Consider the following 21,018-nt stretch of genomic DNA (forward strand, 5'->3'; position numbering starts at 1 on the left):
TCGGTAGCACTCCCATATGTCCAGACTGACTCTCATGTGGATAGGTTTTCACATAAAAGGGGAAAAAAGGATATTTTCCTAAAAATTACAATAAAAAAAAAACAACCTGGAAGAAATAGCTGGAGTCAAAAAGGAGGACATGACCTCTTAAAAGAGGATATATAGTAATCCTATAAAGACCAGTCCCGAATGCTCCATCCAGTTGCCCAGTAAGGTAGTCAGAGTTTTACTTGCCACTCTACACAGGACATACAAGTTATCATTTCTATGCCTTTGTTTAGGGCTGTACCTGGAAACACCCCTCTATGCCTGTTTTTTGTTTTTTTTAAAAAATAAAGTAGAAATATTTGGCAACCATTCTTCTAATTGCCATAAATTATAACACACTATACCACATATCATGCAATTATACCAGCATTCTTCGGCTTAAGGACTTCAGATAGGTGCAGTAAAACTTCATTAACATACTTTATGAAGTACTGCTAAAATCATCATTCATCCTTCATTTATAATTTTTTAATATATAAATATGTTTTTTTCTTTGTGCTTTAACTTATATATTTAAAAATCACTTATCTTATATATTTCGTTTAGTCGGCTGGGGACTTTTGCCGACATGTTTCGCCATGCAGACTGTATCAAGGCTGCCCCCTTAGGTAAAAAAAATAAATTACTGCTACATCCTCTCATACAAATTGTTTACATAATATATTTTATAATCCATTTCTCACCATGCATTAGTACTCAACCGCATCTGTCCTGTCCTATCTCTAGGGTGATCTGATATACGTAGGGAGAAGTAGTAGGCCAGTTCATTTACGACTAAATAAACATAAATCAAGAATTATAACAGGTGCAATACAAGCCCCAATAGTCCAACATTGGAGAGATAAACATCATATGTGGGAGAATATCAAGTGGTGAGTTATTGACCACGTAAGAGAAGGGTGGGAGCTGTGACAAAATTCTAAATTTTAAAGAGCAGCGGTGGATTTTTGATTTAGACACGGTTACACCGATGGGATTAAATTTGGAAATAGAATCGGTGCAAATCTGGTAACTAACAGTAAACTAGTATCATCGATCCATCTATAAACATTAATCATTCTGTATTTAAATCAGACAATAAATTGATTTCTTGCTCGATTGCAGATTTGAACCTAATAATGGGGTCCTTTTACTAAGGCGCATGAACCACTAATCCTTAATTGTTGGAAGTGGTCCAGGGTCATTGTATGGATATATGCAAGTACAACATTATGTGAATCAAATCATAAGAGGGGGTTTTTCATTGGGTGTACATGAAAGGATTTTAAACTTTTTTAATCAATGTAATGATATTCCTATTTCTGTATCTTTATTACATAAATTGTGGTGGAGCTTGATCCTATATAGAACATATGAGAATATTATACAAAAGTGGCGTGATGAATTGGGAATTCAATTATCACTTCAAGATTTTAGTCAAGCTATTCGTTGTTTGCCTAAAATTATTACAGGATATATTTGGAGAGAATGTACATATAGAGTTTTGCATAGGGCATATTTTTCTCAAATACAAGCTTTTCATGCAGGATTAGTTAATTCTCCTATTTGTATCAAATGTGAAAAAGATTCTAATACTTTCTCTCATGCATTTTGGAAATGTCATCTGGTTAAATCTTTCTGGTCTGCCATCCTATTATTTTTAGGGTCATTATGGAATTGTCAATTGGTTGAATCTCCAAAAGGGGTGTTATTCGGTAAAGCAGCAGCTTGTGGGGTTTTTGGACAGGATAGATGTATTCTATTTCATAAGGCATGTATGATTGGTCATAAATGCATATTGCAATATTGGTTACAAAAAGATCCTTCAAGTTATTGGCATTGGAGGAATCAATTCCATTGTTTAATTTGAAGTTTTGGAGGTTCGTAAATTTCCTAAAGGAACAAGTTTATTTTTAAAAATTTGGGACCCTTATATACAAAAATTATCCTCGAAAGCAAGTATGATTCTTAATACTTTATATTAAATTTAAGTAAATGTTTTTAATATTTTTATTCATTTGATATTTCATGTCACTTTGCATTCTAGGGTAGGGAGGGAAATAGGAATGATGATTTTAATATATGTTAAATTATTTGAAATGTTTTTCTGTTTAATTCATGTATTAAAATATAATAATAAAAACAATCTAAAGTAATAAGGGGGATATAAGGAAAAATAGATTAGACATTTAAAATATATTTTGGAAGAATGATAAAATATGTATGCAAATGTTTTATTATGAATTTAATTGTAATGAATATCTCTTTGTATCATTTTATTGTATATCTATTTGATTCCTTCAATAAAATGTTATATAATAACGTGCGCTAAATATTAGCGTGTGCTAATCAATTTAATGTATGCTAAATATTAGCGCACGCTAAATGCTAAGGCGCCCATAGAATATAATATAACCTTTAGCAAGCTGTTGTAAGACTGAAAAGTTAGAAGGTGGAAGTAGTGATTTTCTTTGAAGAAAAAAACACCCATACATGGTGAGAAATGGATTATAAAGTATATTAGGTAAAAAATTTGTATGATAGGATGTAGCAGTAACTAATTTATTGGTGTTTTGAAAAGCCATCCGGACACCTGGACAGTCCTCTAAAAAAGAGGCTATTTCCGGGCAAATCCAGACCTCTGGTAACCCTAAGGCTCATTTACTCTTGGAAATACATTGGGCTGTTTTGGGGCTGCTTTTTCAAGGTAAATGGGCAGGATTTTAGAAAAGTATCTGGGAACCCCAGTGCCCACCCACTTTTAGCTCAGGCTGGCACTGGTCTCTCTGATCTCATGAGCCTGGAGGCAGTGCATTGCCTAAAGACTTCAGTTTTCTAGAAAGTTGTGGTTATGGTGGAGGCTTGATCAGGGCTTAACTCTGTGCAGTGGCATCGTAAGGGTAGGAGGTGCCCAGGGCAGGGGCAGTGGCACCTCCTTCTCCATACTCCCAATCTTTCCTTGCCCCAACCCCATTCCACACTTGCGCTCTCCTTCTCTCCCCCTCCTCTTAATATTTGCCAGTGTGAGTGGCTTCTGCAAGCATGCTCCTTGCACCAGCGTTGGATTCCCTCCGACATCACTTCCTGGCCCTGTGACCCAGAAGTGATTCAGGTGGGAAGCAAGTTGGTGCGAGCAACAGGCATAAGTTGCTCGCTCTAGCAAGATACAACTACAAGAACGAGAGGGAATTCAGAAAAACTAAAAGGGGACAGATTTAGAACCAATGCTAGGAAGTTCTTCTTCACCCAGAGGGTGGTGGACACCTGGAATGCGCTTCCAGAGGGTGTGATAGGACAGAGCACAGTTTTGGGATTCAAGAAGGGATTAGATAATTTCCTGCAGGAAAAGGGGATAGAAGGGTATAGATAGAAGATTATTACACAGGTCCTGGACCTGATGGGCCGCCACGTGAGCGGACTGCTGGGCATGATGGACCTCTGGTCTGACCCAGCAGAGGTATCCTTATATAATAAAACGCTAGCCGCGCATGCGCACTCCTACTTGCGTGCTTCCATTTTCCCTGATCTGTGAGATGTAGGTCTGTGGCCGCAGGAGTGCTCATGTGCGCCTAGGGTTCTTTTCAGTTCGTCTTCGTCTTCGCCCCGCCCCACACCCGAACCCCCGTTGATCCTCCCACCACGGTCTGAACCTCCCATCCGACTTTCCCTTCTCGCGGTTTGGCCGGCTCCCTTAGTCCCTTGCCGCCGCCGCCACCCCCTTCCCTTCCCGCAGTCGACAAACCTCCTGGCTCCAGTAGCATCCGCAGCACTGTAAACACGCTGCATCGCGGCCTCTACTGCCTTGATTTGCTCTGCCGCGTCTCTGATGATGTCATCAGGGACACGGAAGAGCAAATCAGGGCAGTAGAAGGCCGCGAAGCACTGTGTTTACAGTACTGCGGCCGCTGCTGGAGCCAGGAGGTTTGTCGGGACCGCAGGAAGAGGAGGGGGGGACGGCCAGGGACTAAGGGAGCTGGCCAGACCGCGAGGATGGCGCGCATCTTTAACAGTGTGTAGGCGGGAGGCGCGTGAAGGAGTTTCAGCTCAGAGGAACGGCTGGAGGGTGCTGCAGGTGGCCCATGCAGGTAAAAATTCTCACAGGAGGGGAAAGGGGGCTGCTTCGGGGGGAAGGGGTGTGCTGGGAGGCAGATCGTTTTGCTTAGGGGGAAGACAGAAGGGGGGCCGCGGAGAGACAGGGAGGAACTGGAGGGGGAGAGGGAAAGGGCCCTGCTTTGGGGGAGGGGTGTGCTTGGAGGCAGACAGCTTTGCTTGGGGGGGAGACAGAAGGGGTACCACGGAGAGACAGTCAGGGAGGAATTGGAGGGGGAGAGGGAAAGGGGGATGCTTCGGGGGGAGGGGTGTGCTGGGAGGTAGATCGTTTTGCTTAGGGGGGGAAGACAGAAGGGGGGCCACGGAGAGATAGTCAGGGAGGAACTGGAGGGGGAGAGGGAAAGGGGGCTGCTTTCTAGCACCCGTTAATGTAAGGGGCTTAAACACTAGTTACTTATGTTCTTATAATAGAGGTATGGGATGGTGCGAGGGTGGCATGGTGTGTCAGGGCGGGACAGAGAGATACCAGCGCCCCCACCGACTTGGCGCCCAGGGCGGGCCGCACCCATCACATTTTGCCACTGACTGTGGGGGGGGGGAGGGGGGGCATTCTGCTTTAGTCTTTCCCTCCCAAGGAGAATAAATTGTAAGCCTGCAGCAAAAGCAGAGCATTATTCTGCAATCCCTCCTCCTTTTTATCTGCAAATGAAGCCCTGGGATTTCAGACGTGGGAGAGACATTAGTGTTGGTGTCTTTTTAGTTGAATTCCTTGCATTCGACACCTTTAAAGTCTGCCTCGGGCCAAAACGGCCGCAAAATCAAAGCGCCAGTCAAAGCGCCTGCTTTCAATAAGTATGATTCTTAATACTTCATATTAAATTTAAATAAATGTTTTGTGTTTTTTTTAATTTATTTGGTATTTTATATCACCTTTCATTCTAGGGTAGGGAGGGAAATAGGAATGATGATTTTAATATATATAAAGTAATAAGGGGGGATATAGGGAAAAATAGTTTAGTTATATTAAAATATATTTTGGAGGAATGATAAAATACGTATGCAAATGTTTTATTATGTATTTAATTGTAATGAATATCTTTTTGTAACATATTATTGTATATTTATTTGATTCCTTCAATAAAAATGTTATAAGCCTGGTAAAAAAAAAAAAAAAAAAAAGCGCCTGCTTCACGCGACCGATAGCTCTTCCCGCCTCCCCTCCGCTCGCGCCTGCTTCACGCGACCGAAAGCTCCTCTGCGCGCGCCTGCTTCACGCGACCGAAAGCGCTTCCCGCCTCTTTTGGCAGATGACGTCGCTTCCTCCGGATCCCTGGCGAGCGGGTCCTCCCCCCCCCCTCCCCTCGAGAGCCGCCGAGTTCGTGTTCCGCCCGGACCGTTTTGGCCGCGTCACCGCGCCGGCGCTTCCTTCCTGGTCCGTCTGCTCTCCTCCTCCCCCGAACCTCGGCATCCGCGGCTCTCTCGCGCCTTCGGCCCGGCTTCCTAATTGGTGGAGAAGAAGCGGCTTTTCCCCTCCCCAGCTCGCACTTTCCAGCCGCCAATGAGTAAGTTTTTGCCCCCCCCCGTATAGAGGGAAGACGTTGTTTAGTCAGGACTTGGACGTGCAGAACGCGGATTTTAGGCCTTCACGAGGAGTCAGAGGAAATGGCCTCGGTTTGCCTAGTCTGAGCCGGCTTCTGTGCTCCTCTTCTTTTTTTTTAATGTAATTTATAACATTTTATTGAAAGAATCAAATAAATATACAATAATAAGATACAAAGAGATATTCATTACAATTAAATTCACATTGAAATGTTGTTGTTGTTTTTTTTTGTTTAATTCATTTATTATAATATAATAATAAAAACAATCTAAAGTAATAAAGAGGATATAGGGGAAAATAAAGTAGATATTTAAAATATATTTTGGAGGAATGATAAAATATGTATGCAAATGAATTTAATTGTAATGAATATCTCTTTGTATCATTTTATTGTATATCTATTTGATTCCTTCAATAAAATATTATAATATAAATTCACAATAATAATATTTCCATACATATTTTTATCATTCCTCCAAAATATATTTCTATACAGTGGAACCTTGGTTTACGAGCATAATTCGTTCCAGAAGTATGCTCGTAAACCAAATTGCTCATATATCAAAGTGAGTTTCCCCATAGGAAGTAAGGGAAACTCGCTTTGATCCGTTCCACCTCCTCTCCACCCCCCGAGGCTACCGGCACTGCTCCATTTCCCCCCCCCCTTGAGGCCACCAATGCTGCTCCATACCCCCCTCCAGCGATCCGGCATCCTCCCACCCCCGAGCACTGAAACAAAATCCCTTACCCCGATTGGGCACCAGCACCAATGCGTAGGACATGCCGGTGCCCGAAGATCCTCCCTCTTCTGGGCTGGGCGGTGCATCGAAGATCCTCCCTGTTGCCTGTGCTGGGCTGGACTGGGCCTTGAGCATTTGCGCATGCTCGGGGCCTTCTGGTCTCGCTCTCTCCGAGATTCTGAATCTGAGAATCTCGGAGAGAGCGAGATCAGAAGGCTTTGAGTATGCACAAATGCTCAAGGCCGAGTCCAGCCCAGCACAGGCAAAAGGGAGGATTTCTGACGCATCGCCCAGCCCAGAAGAGGGAGGATCTTTGGGCACCGGCATGTCCTATGCGTTGGTGCTGGTGCCGGTGCCCAATCGGGGTAAGGGATATCGTTTTGGTGCTGGGGGGGGGGGATGTAGGATCGTGGGGGCTGGCGCTCATAAATCGAGTCAAACTCGGTCTCCGAGGCGCCAATTTTGTGAATGTTTTGCTCGTTTTGCAAAACACTCGTAAATCGGTACACTCGTAAACCGAGGTTTGACTGTATACCTAGTCCATTCCTTTCTATACCCCCCTTGATCCCTTCCCTTTGCCCCCTACCCTTCTCCCCCTTCATTCTATTTATTTAATTTATAACATTTTTAAATAATTACCTTAGATTGTTTTTTAATATTATTATAACATTATAATAAATGAATTAAACAGAAATATAGTTCAAATAATTTAACACATTAAAATCATCCTTCCTATTCCCTCCCACCCTCGAATGAAAGGTGACATGAAACACCAAATATATAAAAATGCAAAGAACATTTACATATAGCTTTAATATAAAGTGTTAAGAATCATACTTCTTGCTTTTGAGGATAATTTTTGTATATAAGGGTCCCAGATTTTTAAAAATAAATGTGTTCTAGGAAATTTACAAACCTCAAATAAAATTAAACGATGGAATTGATTCTTCCAATGCCAATAACTCTTCTTCTTTTTTTTTTTTGTTAATCTTTATTCATTTTTAAAACTCACAATAAGTGTAACACAAAATACAATCATTTATACTTTAACATCACTTAATATATCATCAAATTCTAACTTGCATCAAATATCCCCCCTCCCTTATACCCAACAGTTATTCATAAGCAAAAGAAATCATAAAATATTTCCACCCTACCCTGGATGTGTATGAACAAAAGGGAAAAAATTAATATTTATTCTATGCAGTAATTTCAATCTTTACAGTATCTTGTTAATGGCTCCCGAATAACCTGAAATTTCTTAAAATTTCCCTGCTGCAGGGCAATTAGCCTTTCCATTTTGCCACCAAAAGCTATAATTCAGCCTATCCCAATTTTTCCAATTATTCATAATCTGTTGTATGGCAACCCCTGTCATAATGAGTAGAAGCTTATTGTTAATAGAGGATATTTGGCCTTCAAGTGGAGTCTGAGGAAATGGCCTTGGTTTGCCTAGTCTTAGCCAGGTTCTGTGCTCCTCTTCTTCAATGGCATGCAGACACATTTTATTTCTAAAATTTACACCCTCCCTATTAACTAGGCAGGTTACAAACCATATACATACTCCCCCCCGCCAATATTTATGTTTTATTATTTCTTAACCAAAACAAAAGGGAAGTTTGAACTAACTTCAGTTCATAACAATTACTAAACAAACACTGAAGAGGCACTTGGGTATTTGTAGAATACTGTATATAGAATACACTTAGCATTATTTGTTAATACAGTAAAACCTTGGTTTGTGAGCATAATTTGTTCCGGAAACATGCTTTTAATCCAAAACACTCATATATCGAAGCAAATTTCTCCAGGATATAAGATTCTCTCCCTGGCCAGAACCTGGGGAAGAGGAGGAGGTCTAGCTATAATCTTTCGAGACCACCTCAATTGCTCTTTACTAAACACCAAGTCCTCCCCTAGCTCTGAAATACTAGCCTGCTCTCTCAATTCCAAATCCCTGTCCGCCTCCCTAACTATCACTCTAGTCTACATCCCACCAAAAAAATGGAACCTAGCCAAAGACGACTTCACGGTAGCCTTACTCACTAACTCCTTAACAAGCCCATACAACCTTCTATGTGGGGACATCAACATCCACCTAGAGCAGCTAGATCAACCAGAAGTATCGGATTTCTGGTCACTCATCACCCAACTAGGCTTCTTCAAACCCCCCCCAATCAAAACTCATCAAAGAGGTCATCAACTAGACTTGGTGACCTTCTCCAAAGTCCTGTCCAGCCCAAAATTTAATTGGACACATGCCAATTGGTCAGACTCCCTTTGGTCTTATCACAGACTCTGTGACTTTTCCATTGTCTGCCAACAAAAACCCTCAAAAAATGGCAAAACAAGAAACATCAAAACCCTCACCACCAGGGGAAAGATAGACCCAGAGGAATTCTGGGCCCGCTACGAAAAGAACACAAAACTTAGCGACGAAACAGAACAACTTATGACAGACTGGATCAACGACAGCACAAACATTTTAAACGAAATAGCCCCCATAAAAACCCGCCATATCAGAACCACAAAGCAGGAGGGATGGTTTGATGCAGAGCTATTACAGATGAAGAGGGACCTTAGAAAATCGGAAAGAGTATGGCGAAAATCCGAATCCCAGGAACACAGAGATGCCTGGAGACTCAAACTAAAAATCTATAAAAACCTGACCAAAGAAAAACGTAAAAAATTCTATTCACACAAAATTGGTGACTTTACAAATAACAGTAGCAATCTCTTTAAGCTAGTTAATGACCTATATTACATCGAGACACTCACCAACAACCACGAAGATTCCACATTAACCGCAAACACCTTAGCTGATTTCTTCATCTCCAAGACTCAAAAACTAAGATCTACTTTACCTGCCTCGACTAATCCCCTTGAGCTTTTCCCCATTCTTACTGATACCGACATATACAAACCAGACCAAGGGTCCAGAGCAGATCTATACTGGAACCAATTCAAAACACTGGACTGGGAAACCTTCAATAAATTCTACAACAAATATTCTAACTCCTTCTGCAAACTAGACACCTGCCCTCCAAATGTCATGAAAACTGCACCCATCCATTTCAAAGCCAACATGTTATCCTGGGTGAACTTTCTACTTTCCTCAGGATACTTTCCACCTGAGCAAGGCCATATTATGTTAACCCCAATCATAAAAAACATGAAAGAACCCCCAAACGCCCCTTCTAATTACAGACTTATTGCTAGCATCCCTCTATTCACCAAAATAGCTGAAGGGATAGTAAATGCTGAACTCACCGCATATCTGGATAAATTCAACATACTATGTGACAATCGGGCTTTCGAACAGACCACAGCACTGAAACCATTATTGCAGCCTTATTTGACTACTTGCACACCCTCTTTAGCCTGGGCTCCAGCGCCTTGATCCTTCAACTCGATCTGAGCAGTGCGTTCAACCTAGTAGACCACAACATTCTCCTAGAATGCCTGACTCACATTGGCATCTCCGACCAGGTCTTCAGCTGGTTTCACGGATTCCTACGAAACAGATCCTACAGAGTTCGCAAAAACGATTCCTCCTCATCTAGCTGGATTAACTCCTACGGGGTGCCGCAGGGCTCCCCCCTGTCCCCCACACTATTTAATATCTACCTCGCCTCCCTGGGTAATCTCCTTCAAAACCTCAAACTCAAATCCTTCATCTACGCAGATGACATCACAATAGTCATCCCACTCACCACCTTCTCCCCAGATCTACTAGCCTACATCACAAGCATACTTAATCAGATAGAAATCTGGATGCAATCCTACAGATTAAAACTAAACCCGGACAAAACAAAATTCTTCCTAGCCTCCCCCAATGAAAAAATCAAAGTCTCCACAATCCAAGTGAAAGGCTTGGTCTTCCCCCTCGAACAAACATTAAAAATACTGGGAGTCACTCTAGACAAACATCTATCCCTAGAAAATCACACCGATCTTACAGTCAAGAAATGCTTCTCGGTGCTCTGGAAACTGCGCACCATAAAAAAATACTTTGATGACTCCTCTTTCCGCCTTCTGGTACAGTCCTCTGTTCTGAGCATACTAGACTATTGCAATGTCATTTATCTGAGCTCCACAAAGAAAACCCTTAGGAGACTAAAATTGATCCAGAACACTGCCGTCTGCCTCATATTCGGCCTGAACAAATGGGACCACATCACACCTTTCTACCACCAACTGCATTGGCTCCCTTTCGAATCCAGAGTCCTATTCAAATTTGCCTGCTTCTGCTACATAACTGTTTTTGGCCTATTACCTAGATACCTCTATCACCATTTCACTCTGAACCTCACCAACAAGAAATCCCGCAGAATACAGCTGTTTGTCTTCCCATCCCTAAAATTATGTCATTTCAAAAGATTTCTAGACAAAAGATGCTTGCCCAAATGATACTCGAGGCGCCCTCTTACCTTAGTTTCAGAAAACTTCTCAAAACGCACCTTTTCCGTGAACAGGCCTTTTAATCCCCCTTGCCCCCTATTTTTCTCCCCTTTCCCACACTACCCCGCTCCTTCGGCTTTCCCTCTTCCCCCCCTCCCCCGATTTTATCTCTCTCTCGCTATATCATACCTTGCAACCCTTCCTTCTGTATTACCGTTACCTCTACCTAATCTCTTCAAAGAGTTCCCCCCCCCCACTTCATTGCCTGTAACTTTGTCAAAATTTTGTAAATCCGTGTGTTATCATGGACCTTAATTAATGGATGTGAACCGCCTAGAACTTTACGGGTATGGCGGTATACAAGAATAAAAAAAAAAAATTATTATAAGAAATAATGGAAACTCGGACGATTGGTTCTACAACCCAAAAACTTTAATACAAAATACTGTACTGTCTAAAGTAAAAATATATTAACTTGCACTTTACTTTTGAAAAGAATCGCGGCTGGTGTGAGGGAGAGGAGAAGATGAGGGTTATTGTGTAGGACGACTTTCCCTGTGATGTGACATGCGTATTACAAGACCTCACGCGTTTAGAACAGTCACTACACTCTTGCAGCATCAGAGAGAGAAGAACCATCGGCTCAGTTGAGATGTGTGTATACTGTATGTACTTTTATTGCAAGACATTGCTTGTATATCAAGTTAAAATTTAATCAAATGTTTTGCTTGTCTTGCAAAACACTTGCAATCCAAGGTTTTACTATATACCGCTTTATCTAACATGTGGGCTAGAGCGGAGTACAGGTTAGGGCTACCAGACGTCTTTTTAGAGGACTGTGCGGACATATTTCTAAAATTTGAGAAATTCGGGGTTTCCTCTCCCATCTCCCACTTACCACCTCTTCCTCTAAAATTAAATCTTCAGACTGACTGGCAGTGTCGACGAGGTCTGCCTTCTGCCGTGGCCTGCCCCTGGAACAGTGCTGAATGAAGGCTTCTAGGAAGGCCACAGCTCACCTTGGTGATGCTGCTGGCCGGCCAGAAGATTTAATTTTAGCAGAGGAGGTAGGTGGAGGACAAGACAGAGCTACTCGATTCCTAGGTGGGGCAGGGCTGGAGAAAGAGCCCACACCACCAGATCTGGGGGGAGGGGGGTGTTTGATTAAAACAGCCTGCTTTTGCTGATGATGCCAGCAATGCAGAGAATGATTAACTGTGGAAAGAAGAGAAGGGAAAGTGATACTGAATTGCAGGTGTGTGTGAAAGGATCGAACTGAAGCACCCACAGTAGGGGAGTTGGAGGGAGGGAGAGAGAGAAAAGCACCTGCAGGAGGGGGGTTGGAGTAGGGTTACCAGATGTCTGGATTTCCCCGGACATGTTCTCCTCTCTGTTTGGGTCAGGGGAGACATCCCTTCCTATTGGCATTGGAGAAACAGATTACACACATTGATGCTGTTAGAGTGGTGAGCAGTTAGACTAAGACCCAAATGTTAAAAAACTTTTCCTTCAGATTTGGGATCCCTATATCCAGTCTTTATCACCCTGAGCTCGTAGTGAATTGTTGAATTCCCTGTGAGTCTTCGGACTACCAGAGTGGCAGATTTTCAGGGGACATCAGTCGTAGCATTGGGAAGGGATTTCCCCCCCCCCTTTCAGTGGTATTGGGGTGCCTTTGTGTTCTTGTTAACCCTGCATTTCTGTTAAGCACTGAGGTTTTAATTTACTTTATGTTATTCTGGGGCAGGGGGGTAGGCAACGGGGAGGGGAGGGAGACCTTTGTAGAGCTTTACTGCTGTAAGTGAGGTTGCTATTCTGTTTCTGTAATTTAATCTTATGAAAAACCATTTAAACCAGGGCTGTCCAAGTCCGGTCCTCGAGATCTACTGGCAGGCCAGGTTTTCAGGAGATCCACAATGAATATGCATGAGAGAGATTTGCATACCAAGAAGGCAGTGCAGGCAAATCTCTCTCATGCATGTTCATTGTGGATATCCTGAAAACCTGGCCTGCCAGTAGATGTCGAGGACCGGACTTGGGCAGCCCTGATTTAAACTAAAAAATGGTGTCATCACACTCATAAGAAAATCCTTCCCATTTCAAATGTCATCTCATTCCTTTGATCCTAAAGGTTGATGGTCACTTCTGGAAGGTTGCACTGATGATGCTTCTATCATTCTTCTCAGTATTTATGCTCCTAAAATGGATGAGTCCCAATTTTTTCAACAGTTTGCAGATACACGTACTACCTCACTATCCACTCATACCATCAATGGTGAAGACTTAAATTTTCCAGTTGATCCTGTTTTAGATAGATTCTCATTAACTCATCCAGCTAAACTACACACCAGAGTAGCTTTTACATCATTAGCACAACAACATGGATAGTCTGATTTCTGGCATATAATGTACCCTACAAAAAAAGATTACTCCTTTTATTCCAATGTTCATCACATTTATTCTAGATTAGATTATTATTTTGGCACTAAGGATTTAATTCCAGTGCTTCAAAAGGTAAAAATATATGAAATCTCCATATCTGATCATGCTGCTTTCATGTTCTCTCAAATGGTCTGAAGAACATCCAAGTTCTCGCAACTGGAGACTAAATCCTGTACTAATTAACAATGAAGACTTTGTTAAACTTATTCAAGATAAGTCCATAGACTTCTTTGCATGCAATATTGGTTCCTGTTCCTCCTTCATATCAATCTGGAAATCTTATAAAGCTTGGTTAAAAGAAGAAACCATCAGCTACGCCTCTTTTAAATGCAAGCAATTAAAATCATCTGTGGAAGATAAAGCAAAAGAAATTCAGAAATTGGAATCCCAATTGTACTCTAAAGAAGATGCAACTATTTGTAAAGAATTACTATCTTTATGTTTATATGTTTTTATTCATTTTCAGCGTGCATGAACAACAACAATCAGAGTAAACAATACAGAATACAGATATGTTTGCACAAAATTCAAAAGTCCCCTCCCAACCCCCCACCTTCCAACAAAAACCCCCAACTGAAAATCCCTGGTGAGAAGAAAATGTAAAATAGAAACAAAACTGCTATTATGAGTTCAAAAGTCTATTCCGAGCCATCGAGGTAAGGGTCATCCAGAAACGCTCCCAAATCACTGTGAATCTGCGCCCCGATCTCGAGTCAATATCAACGAAGTGTCTACGTTCCAAAGCGGCCTGGGTGATCATTAATGATTTCCATTGACTGTAAGTCGGGGCCTCACAAGCCAACCACTGCAGTAGGGTAGTCTTTTTGCCAAGTAATATAGCTCTAGCCAAAAAGGCGGAAAGGCCTTTAGGCTTTGGAGAAATAACATCATAAAAACCAAAGAGCGCTCTTGGGGTCGGGGACCACCTTCGACCCCAAAGAGTTGAAATATAAGAGCCCATTTGATGCCAGAACTGGAGAACAGCAGGACAATACCAAAACATATGGCCCAAAGAGGCATTCACTTGAGCACATTTAGGGCAGTGATGACTTTGAGAGATGCCCATCCTGTAAGCTCGTATAGGAGAAATGTAAAGACGAAGAATAAACTTCAATTGTAGTTCCCAGTGCTGAATATTAGTTGACAATTTTTTCAAAGTTTTGACAACCTGCTGTATCTGATCAGAAGTTAAAGTACATTATAAATCCTCAGCCCAGTTTCTGCTAAAATTGCAAAGTTGTGGCCAGGTTGACTGTCACGGATGCCCACATGGTGGAAACGTAGTGGAATGAGTTGCTGTGCAGATAAGCTGAACATTTCAGATAGAGTCTCATAACAGATGTTCGTCATATGAGCACCAGGCAAGGAACGTACATAATGTCGTACCTGAAAGTATGCAAAAAAGTCAGTGGCGGGTAATCCAAATGTATGTTGTAAGGAAGCAAATGATGCTATCTGCCCCTCATCTGTGTACAATTGAAAGACGTAACATAACCCCAAAGAAGCCCATCGCTGAAAGGACACAGACTGAATACTCGGTGAAAAATCTCCATTCCCCTGAATAGGGAGGAAGGGAGAAATCTTCGGGGACATTTGAAGACATTTGCATAACCAACGCCAGGTCCGTCTCGCAGGAGCAAAAATTGGATATCTTGCTACCACTAGACGAAGGGCCGGGGCTGCCACATGTAACACATAACTGATATGGTAAGGAGCCACCAAGGATAGTTCCAAAGGAGTGGCAGAAAAATAAGATGTACCCCTAAACCAATCATTAATATGCCTCATTTGACAGGCCATTGCATACCATTGAATATTCAAAAGACCATAACCCCCCCGTTCTCTAGGTAGGCACATCTTAGAGAAAGTCAGACGTGGCCGTTTGCCACCCCAAACAAACCTCTGTATCCCTCTTATAAGTTGAATTTTAGTAGCATGGGACAATAACAGGGGGAGAACTTGAAATCGATAGAGCCATTTTGGAAATACCACCATATTGTACAGAGCCACTCTACCTGCCACTGATAAAGGAAAGGCCCACCAAGTGTGAAACATATTCAAAGTGTCCCCCAAAAGTGATGTCACATTACAATCATATAAAGTGGAAAGATCACGGGGTAAACACACTCCAAGATATTTAATGGAGGTCTGGGCCCAAGCAAAGGGGAAATCACCCACCCATGTATCCTGTATAGCGGAGGGAAACGCCAAAACTGTAGATTTTTTATAGTTAAGGGCGAAGCCTGAGTAAAAATGAAACTCCTCTAAAGAATGATGTAGATGAGTAATAGAACGCCGTGGCTGAGTCAATGTAAATATTAAGTCATCCGCGAAAGCCAGAACTTTGACCGTCTGAGACGGAAACGGGACTCCCACTACGTCCGGGTCGTTAGAGACCGTTCGTAAAAACGGCTCCAAATAGAGCAGAAAAAGGAGTGGGGATAAGGGACAACCCTGCCTGGTGCCCCTACCAATAGAAAAGGCTTCCGTTATGGTATCATTAACTAACAATCGGGCCATCGGTCTGTTATACAAGGTTTGAACCGCTCGAATATACCAGCCCACAATACCTATATAATCCAGTACCCCAAACAAATATCCCCAGTCCACCTGATCAAAAGCTCGGGCGGCATCTAAGCTGGCCAACAACATGGGTGTCCTCTGTGATTGAGTATGAGCCTTATCTAGTAGCACCCGACGAACATTATGTACTGCTTGCCTACCTTTCACAAAACCCACCTGAGCTGGATCTATAATCCTGGGCAGCAGGAGAGCCAGTCTATCTGCCAAAATTTTTGCTAGAATTTTAATATCAACATTAAGGAGGGAGATGGGGCGATAGGCCTCAGGGGAAGTATCATCCCTACCCGGCTTTAAAATAAGTGTGATGAGGGCCTCATTGGCACCCGCCGGAAAACTGCCCTCCGTGATAACCTGAGTATAATAATCCCGTAAAGGATGACCAATCTGTGAGGATAACAATTTATAAAATTCGGCTATAAAGCCGTCGGGTCCAGGGGCAGAATAGTTCCTCTGAAGCTGTATCGCCCTCTGCAATTCCCTAACTGTCAGGGGGGCATTAAGAAGTTCCACATCAGATCCAATCAATTTAGGAAATCCGGAATCCTCCAAATAATCTCTCAAAAGTCCCCCCCCTTCTCGATCTCGTCGTTCATAAAAATCCCGAAAATAATCTGAAAATTTGTTGGCAATCTTATCCGTTTTATGTCGTAATGTCCCAGCCGCGTCCCGTAAACCAAAAATAAAGCGAGAGCCTCTCGCGCGTTTAGTCAAGTTGGCTAATAATTTCCCTGATCGGTTACCGTAACGATGGAATTTAAATCGCTGGTAAAAGCGTACGTTCATGTATATATGCATTAAGTGTCGTCTCGACAGATAATAAATTCTCTTTTGCCGCCGTTGTGGGATTAGTCGAATAGTGTTGTTTCGCAGTGGCCAAATCGCGCTCCAAACGTAAAATGCCCCGGGATAATCGACGATTTCTCGCTATAACGTAAGCAATACATTCCCCTCGCAATACCACTTTAGCCGTGTTCCAAAACAAATCAGGCTCAGATAAATGTTGACTATTAAATTCCAAAAAATTTTCCCATTTTTTCAATAAAAATTCTTGAAAAATGGGTATCAGAGAACAAATAACTCGGAAAGCGCCACCGGGAGGGGCCTCGGATGTTGAAGCCAACATTAACCTCCACCCAGATCAAAGAATGATCTGAAATCGCCGACGGTCCTATAGTAGCGGCATCAATATGAGGAAAGGATGATTTATTAACAAGTATATAATTATTCTAGAAAACGTACCATGGGCCCGAGATCTATGGGTATAATCACGTTCCGAGGTGTGTAGTAGACGCCAAGGATCAACCAGATCTAAAGTCGCGCACAAATACGGAATACCCCGCCTGCTAGATTCCACCGGAGGCACTCCCGGATTAGATCTGTCAATTCTCTGATCAAGTACTTGATTATAATCCCCTGCCAAGTATAACGAGTCAGCCACGTGTTCCGATAGCAATTTAGCAATGCGTTCAAAGAAAGAGTGATCATATACATTTGGTGCATATAAATTGAGCAAATAGAAGGAGTAATTACCCACAGTTAGAAAGAGCAAGAGAAATCATCCCTGAGGGTCTTGTTCCACCAAACGCACCTTACATGGTAAAGATCTGTGGATCAAGATCGCCACCCCAGCCTTTTTCTGAGGTGACGCCGCCGCATAAACGGCCCCCACCCAAGATTTTTTCAATTTAGCGTGTTCGCTATCCGTCAAACGTGTTTCTTGCAGACACACAATACCCGCTTTATGATGTTTAAGTTGATTAAGAATTTTCGTTCTTTTAACTGGGGAGGATATGCCCGAAACATTCCAAGACATTATTCGCATAGAATTAGTTAAAGACATAGGGAATCCCAGAAAGCAAAGAAATAGCTAGCTCGACCCAAGTTATCAAGGCCATCCCAGGTTCCCAGCCTTACCCGGAATAGTTGAACAAAGAGATATACCTTTTGTAGCATATTGGAAGTAACACGGTTTAAAGGCCCTCTATCATTTTGAAGAAAACAGTAAAGATATCCCACTGTCGGAGGTGCCCACCCCGCCTCCAGTACAATGTTAACAAATAGCACGAGAAAGATCACTTTACACAGGGATAGAAAAAGAAAAAAAAAGGAAATAACAGAAAAAATTCCCCTCCCAGCTCGTCCCTCCCCCACCCACCCCCCCTCCAACCCCCCCATCCCCCCTATTGTCATCAACCCCTCCCTCAGTACTAGACACATCAACAGAAACACCAGAGGTGATTCTGCAGGTGTGTAAGGGTACGAGAAGGATGCCTCCCCGAGCCCCGAGTCATTCAATAATACAAGTACCAAACATGGCTACCAGCAGAAAGTACAAACCTAACCTGTGTATAGTAGACTTAATTAAACAACACATAGAACTCCAAAAAAGAAGTCTAGTCAAGGTGCAAACAACAGACCAGAGTGCCATGACTCCAAAACATTGCAAGTCCAAATAGTGATTTCCGTGAACAAATTGCTTGACAGCAATCAAGGTAAACCAGCAGTGCATATCCAAGAACGGTCCTCTCAGCCATCTGGACTTTGGGGTGGTAGCAGATTAGTATTAAGGTATGTAGCTGCGTCCGCTGAAGAGTCAAACGAGTGCCACTGACCCTGATGATGTAATTTCAAGATGGCTGGGTAGAGAAACATAAATCTCACTTTTTTGTCCGCCAAGGTGGAACAAAGTGGGTAAAATAATTTTCTCTTTTCGGTTAAGGCAGCCGAGTAATCCTGAAAAATTCGAATCTCAGCCTCTCCATATTTCAGCTGGTCTCGTTGCTGTTTGTATTGGCGAAGGATTTCCACTTTATGATGGTAATTAAGCACTTTAACTATGATCATGCGGGGTCGTCCGGTCCCAGTCTGCTCCCTACCGATGCGATGGGCACGTTCTAGGCATAGGGGGCCCATGTCTCCCCGCATAGGGAATGTATCTTTTAGCCAGGTTTCTATGGTGGGCAGTAGGACCGGACCCGCCAAGGTTTCAGGGAATCCCAGAAAACGCAGGTTTGATCTCCGGGATCGATTCTCCAGATCTTCAAGGCGGTCGCCCTGTTTCCTGGTTAATTCTAGTAAAGCTTGTATTTCAGTGGACTGGGTCCCCTGGGTATCTTCCACTCCGGATACCCGAGCTTCCAGGGCAGTTGTGCGGGTCACTGTGTCTGAAATTTTAGATTCCAGCCTCTGGAGTTGTTCAGAGAGGCGATCCAGGCTGGGCTGCAGTGCTAAGGTCACCACCGATGTAAGAGCCTGCAGTGCTTCAGGAGCGAGGTGACTCACCGCCGCCGAAGGACTGGCCGCCATCTTTTCTTCTCCCTGCCTCGTGCGTTCGCGATCCTTTTTCGTGGATCGGGAGGCCATCGGGTGTGCCGGCGACGCCAAATAGCGGTCCATACGCCGCCCACGTTACACCAGAGGCGGGGAGATGTTCAAGTCCCTCCGGTCTGCCGCGCGATCGCAAATTGATGACTCGGGGCCCGGGAGCTCAGGCCAGCTGTGACTGCCCGGGCTTACAGCATCACGTGAATACAATGGCTTGTTTTCTAGCATGGTGGTTATTGTTACTTTTCATCACAGTTCTGCTTATTATTCAGAATCCAACAAGGTTGGTAAACTTTTAACAATATTTATTTTATTTTTAAAATTTATATCCTGCCTATACCTAGGCAAGATACAGAATAAAACATACATAAATTATCAATACATAGATGTAATCTAAAAAATGACAACATTCAAATCGACATTCATCCATATCTCAAAGGTAAGCAAACAGTGGATAGCCTCTGTCCAGAATTCATCAGGTGATATTCAGATTTCTACTCCACAAATCTTAAAAGCCAAAGATTTCTACACTGATCTTTACTCCTCAGAATCTTCTGCCTCTAATGACTGAAATACATGATTTACTTTTTAGTATTGACTTACAAAAATTATGGTGACAACATCACCGTGCTAGACAGAGATATTTCCATTAAATAAGTTTTGCTTGCAATTTGCAATCTAGCTTCTGGTAAAGTACCTGGACCAGACGGTATCCTGATTGAATTTGATAAAAAAAAAATTCTAGTGTTCTTCTTCCACATGTTTACCTATGTATTATCAAAACTTATTTACTCATCTTGACAAATTAGGCTGCTTCTTGGAAGCCAATGTAGTTGTTTTACTCAAACCTAACAGAAATCTACAATTAGTTCAAAATTATCATCCCATCTCTCTTAAATATTGATTGCAGGTTTATGCTAAACTTGCTCATTTTCTAATACATAGAGATCAGTCTGGTTTCTTGAAAAAGAGATTTGGCTCAGACAATACTAGTTTATTTTGTCTTATCATACATCATACCCAATCAAAGGTCTTCCCCACTCCTCTCCCCTCCACACGCACCCCCTCTTCCGTTCCACTGCCGCAAGTAACAACTTCAACATGCTCCTCATAACCATGTCTGCTCCTGTTGATGTCATTTCCAGGTGCTGTGCATAGGAAATGATGTCAGAGGGAGAGGACGTGGTCGCAAGGAGCATGTTGAAGTTGTTGGTCGCGGCAGTAAACAACTAGAGGATCAAGGGAAGGGGGGGCGGAGATGAAGGCAGGGGAAGGGCGCCATAAACCTTCAAACACAACCGAGTATGGTTTTTCTCCTCTTTTCGCCTCCCTTCTTTAGAACCCAGTCAATGCAGTAGTCTGAGGGGCCGCAGCTGGGGTTGGGAATTGAGCACCATCTCACAACCACTGACCTATTGGGTTGATCCTTAACATTTTAACTGTTGTGCTTGTCTCGTACATACTACACATTTGACTTGATCATTTAGCAGATTTCCTGTCATTACAGTGAGCTGTGGAATGTAGCTGGAGGGTGCGGGGCAGATGGGTGGGAAATCTGGAGCAGATGACCAGTGAATTGAAACCTAAGAATCCTAAAGATCTGTTTTCTTTTGTCCCTTAGGTTCAGGTGGGTTTAGGAAACGTAAACATGAAAATTTCCCACAAAAAAGAGGTGAGAAAAATAGCAATGTTGAGTTGTCATCATCGGTGCTCATTGCTTTTAAATGTAAGTAAAGATTTTATTTATTTTTTTTAAACAATGGAAACCCAAATTTTATTTTTGATATTTGATTTAAAAAAATAAATGGAAACTATAAATACATCACCCTCTTGCTCCCCTCCCCCTCCTTT

The 21,018-nt window shown here is 42.6% G+C and overlaps 1 protein-coding gene across 3 annotated transcripts in view; it reads left to right on the plus strand.

Annotated features, from left to right (window-relative positions):
- The first annotated feature begins 5,428 nt into the window (after nucleotides 1-5,428).
- The window catches only part of TSNAX (translin associated factor X), a 37,038-nt gene continuing 21,448 nt past the window's right edge, over nucleotides 5,429-21,018 (plus strand). The window contains exons 1-2 of one of the 3 annotated variants that reach the window (XM_033950345.1): nucleotides 5,429-5,639; nucleotides 20,789-20,893. In XM_033950345.1, the coding sequence (XP_033806236.1) occupies nucleotides 5,636-5,639; nucleotides 20,789-20,893 (109 nt within the window). In that variant the 5' untranslated portion in view covers nucleotides 5,429-5,635. The remainder of the gene's footprint in view (nucleotides 5,640-20,788; nucleotides 20,894-21,018) is intronic. The other 2 variants (XM_033950346.1, XM_033950344.1) reach the window with 2 other exon arrangements.

The sequence above is a fragment of the Geotrypetes seraphini genome, chromosome 6 (genome assembly GCF_902459505.1).
Source record: "Geotrypetes seraphini chromosome 6, aGeoSer1.1, whole genome shotgun sequence".
Classification (NCBI taxonomy): Eukaryota; Metazoa; Chordata; class Amphibia; order Gymnophiona; family Dermophiidae; genus Geotrypetes; species Geotrypetes seraphini.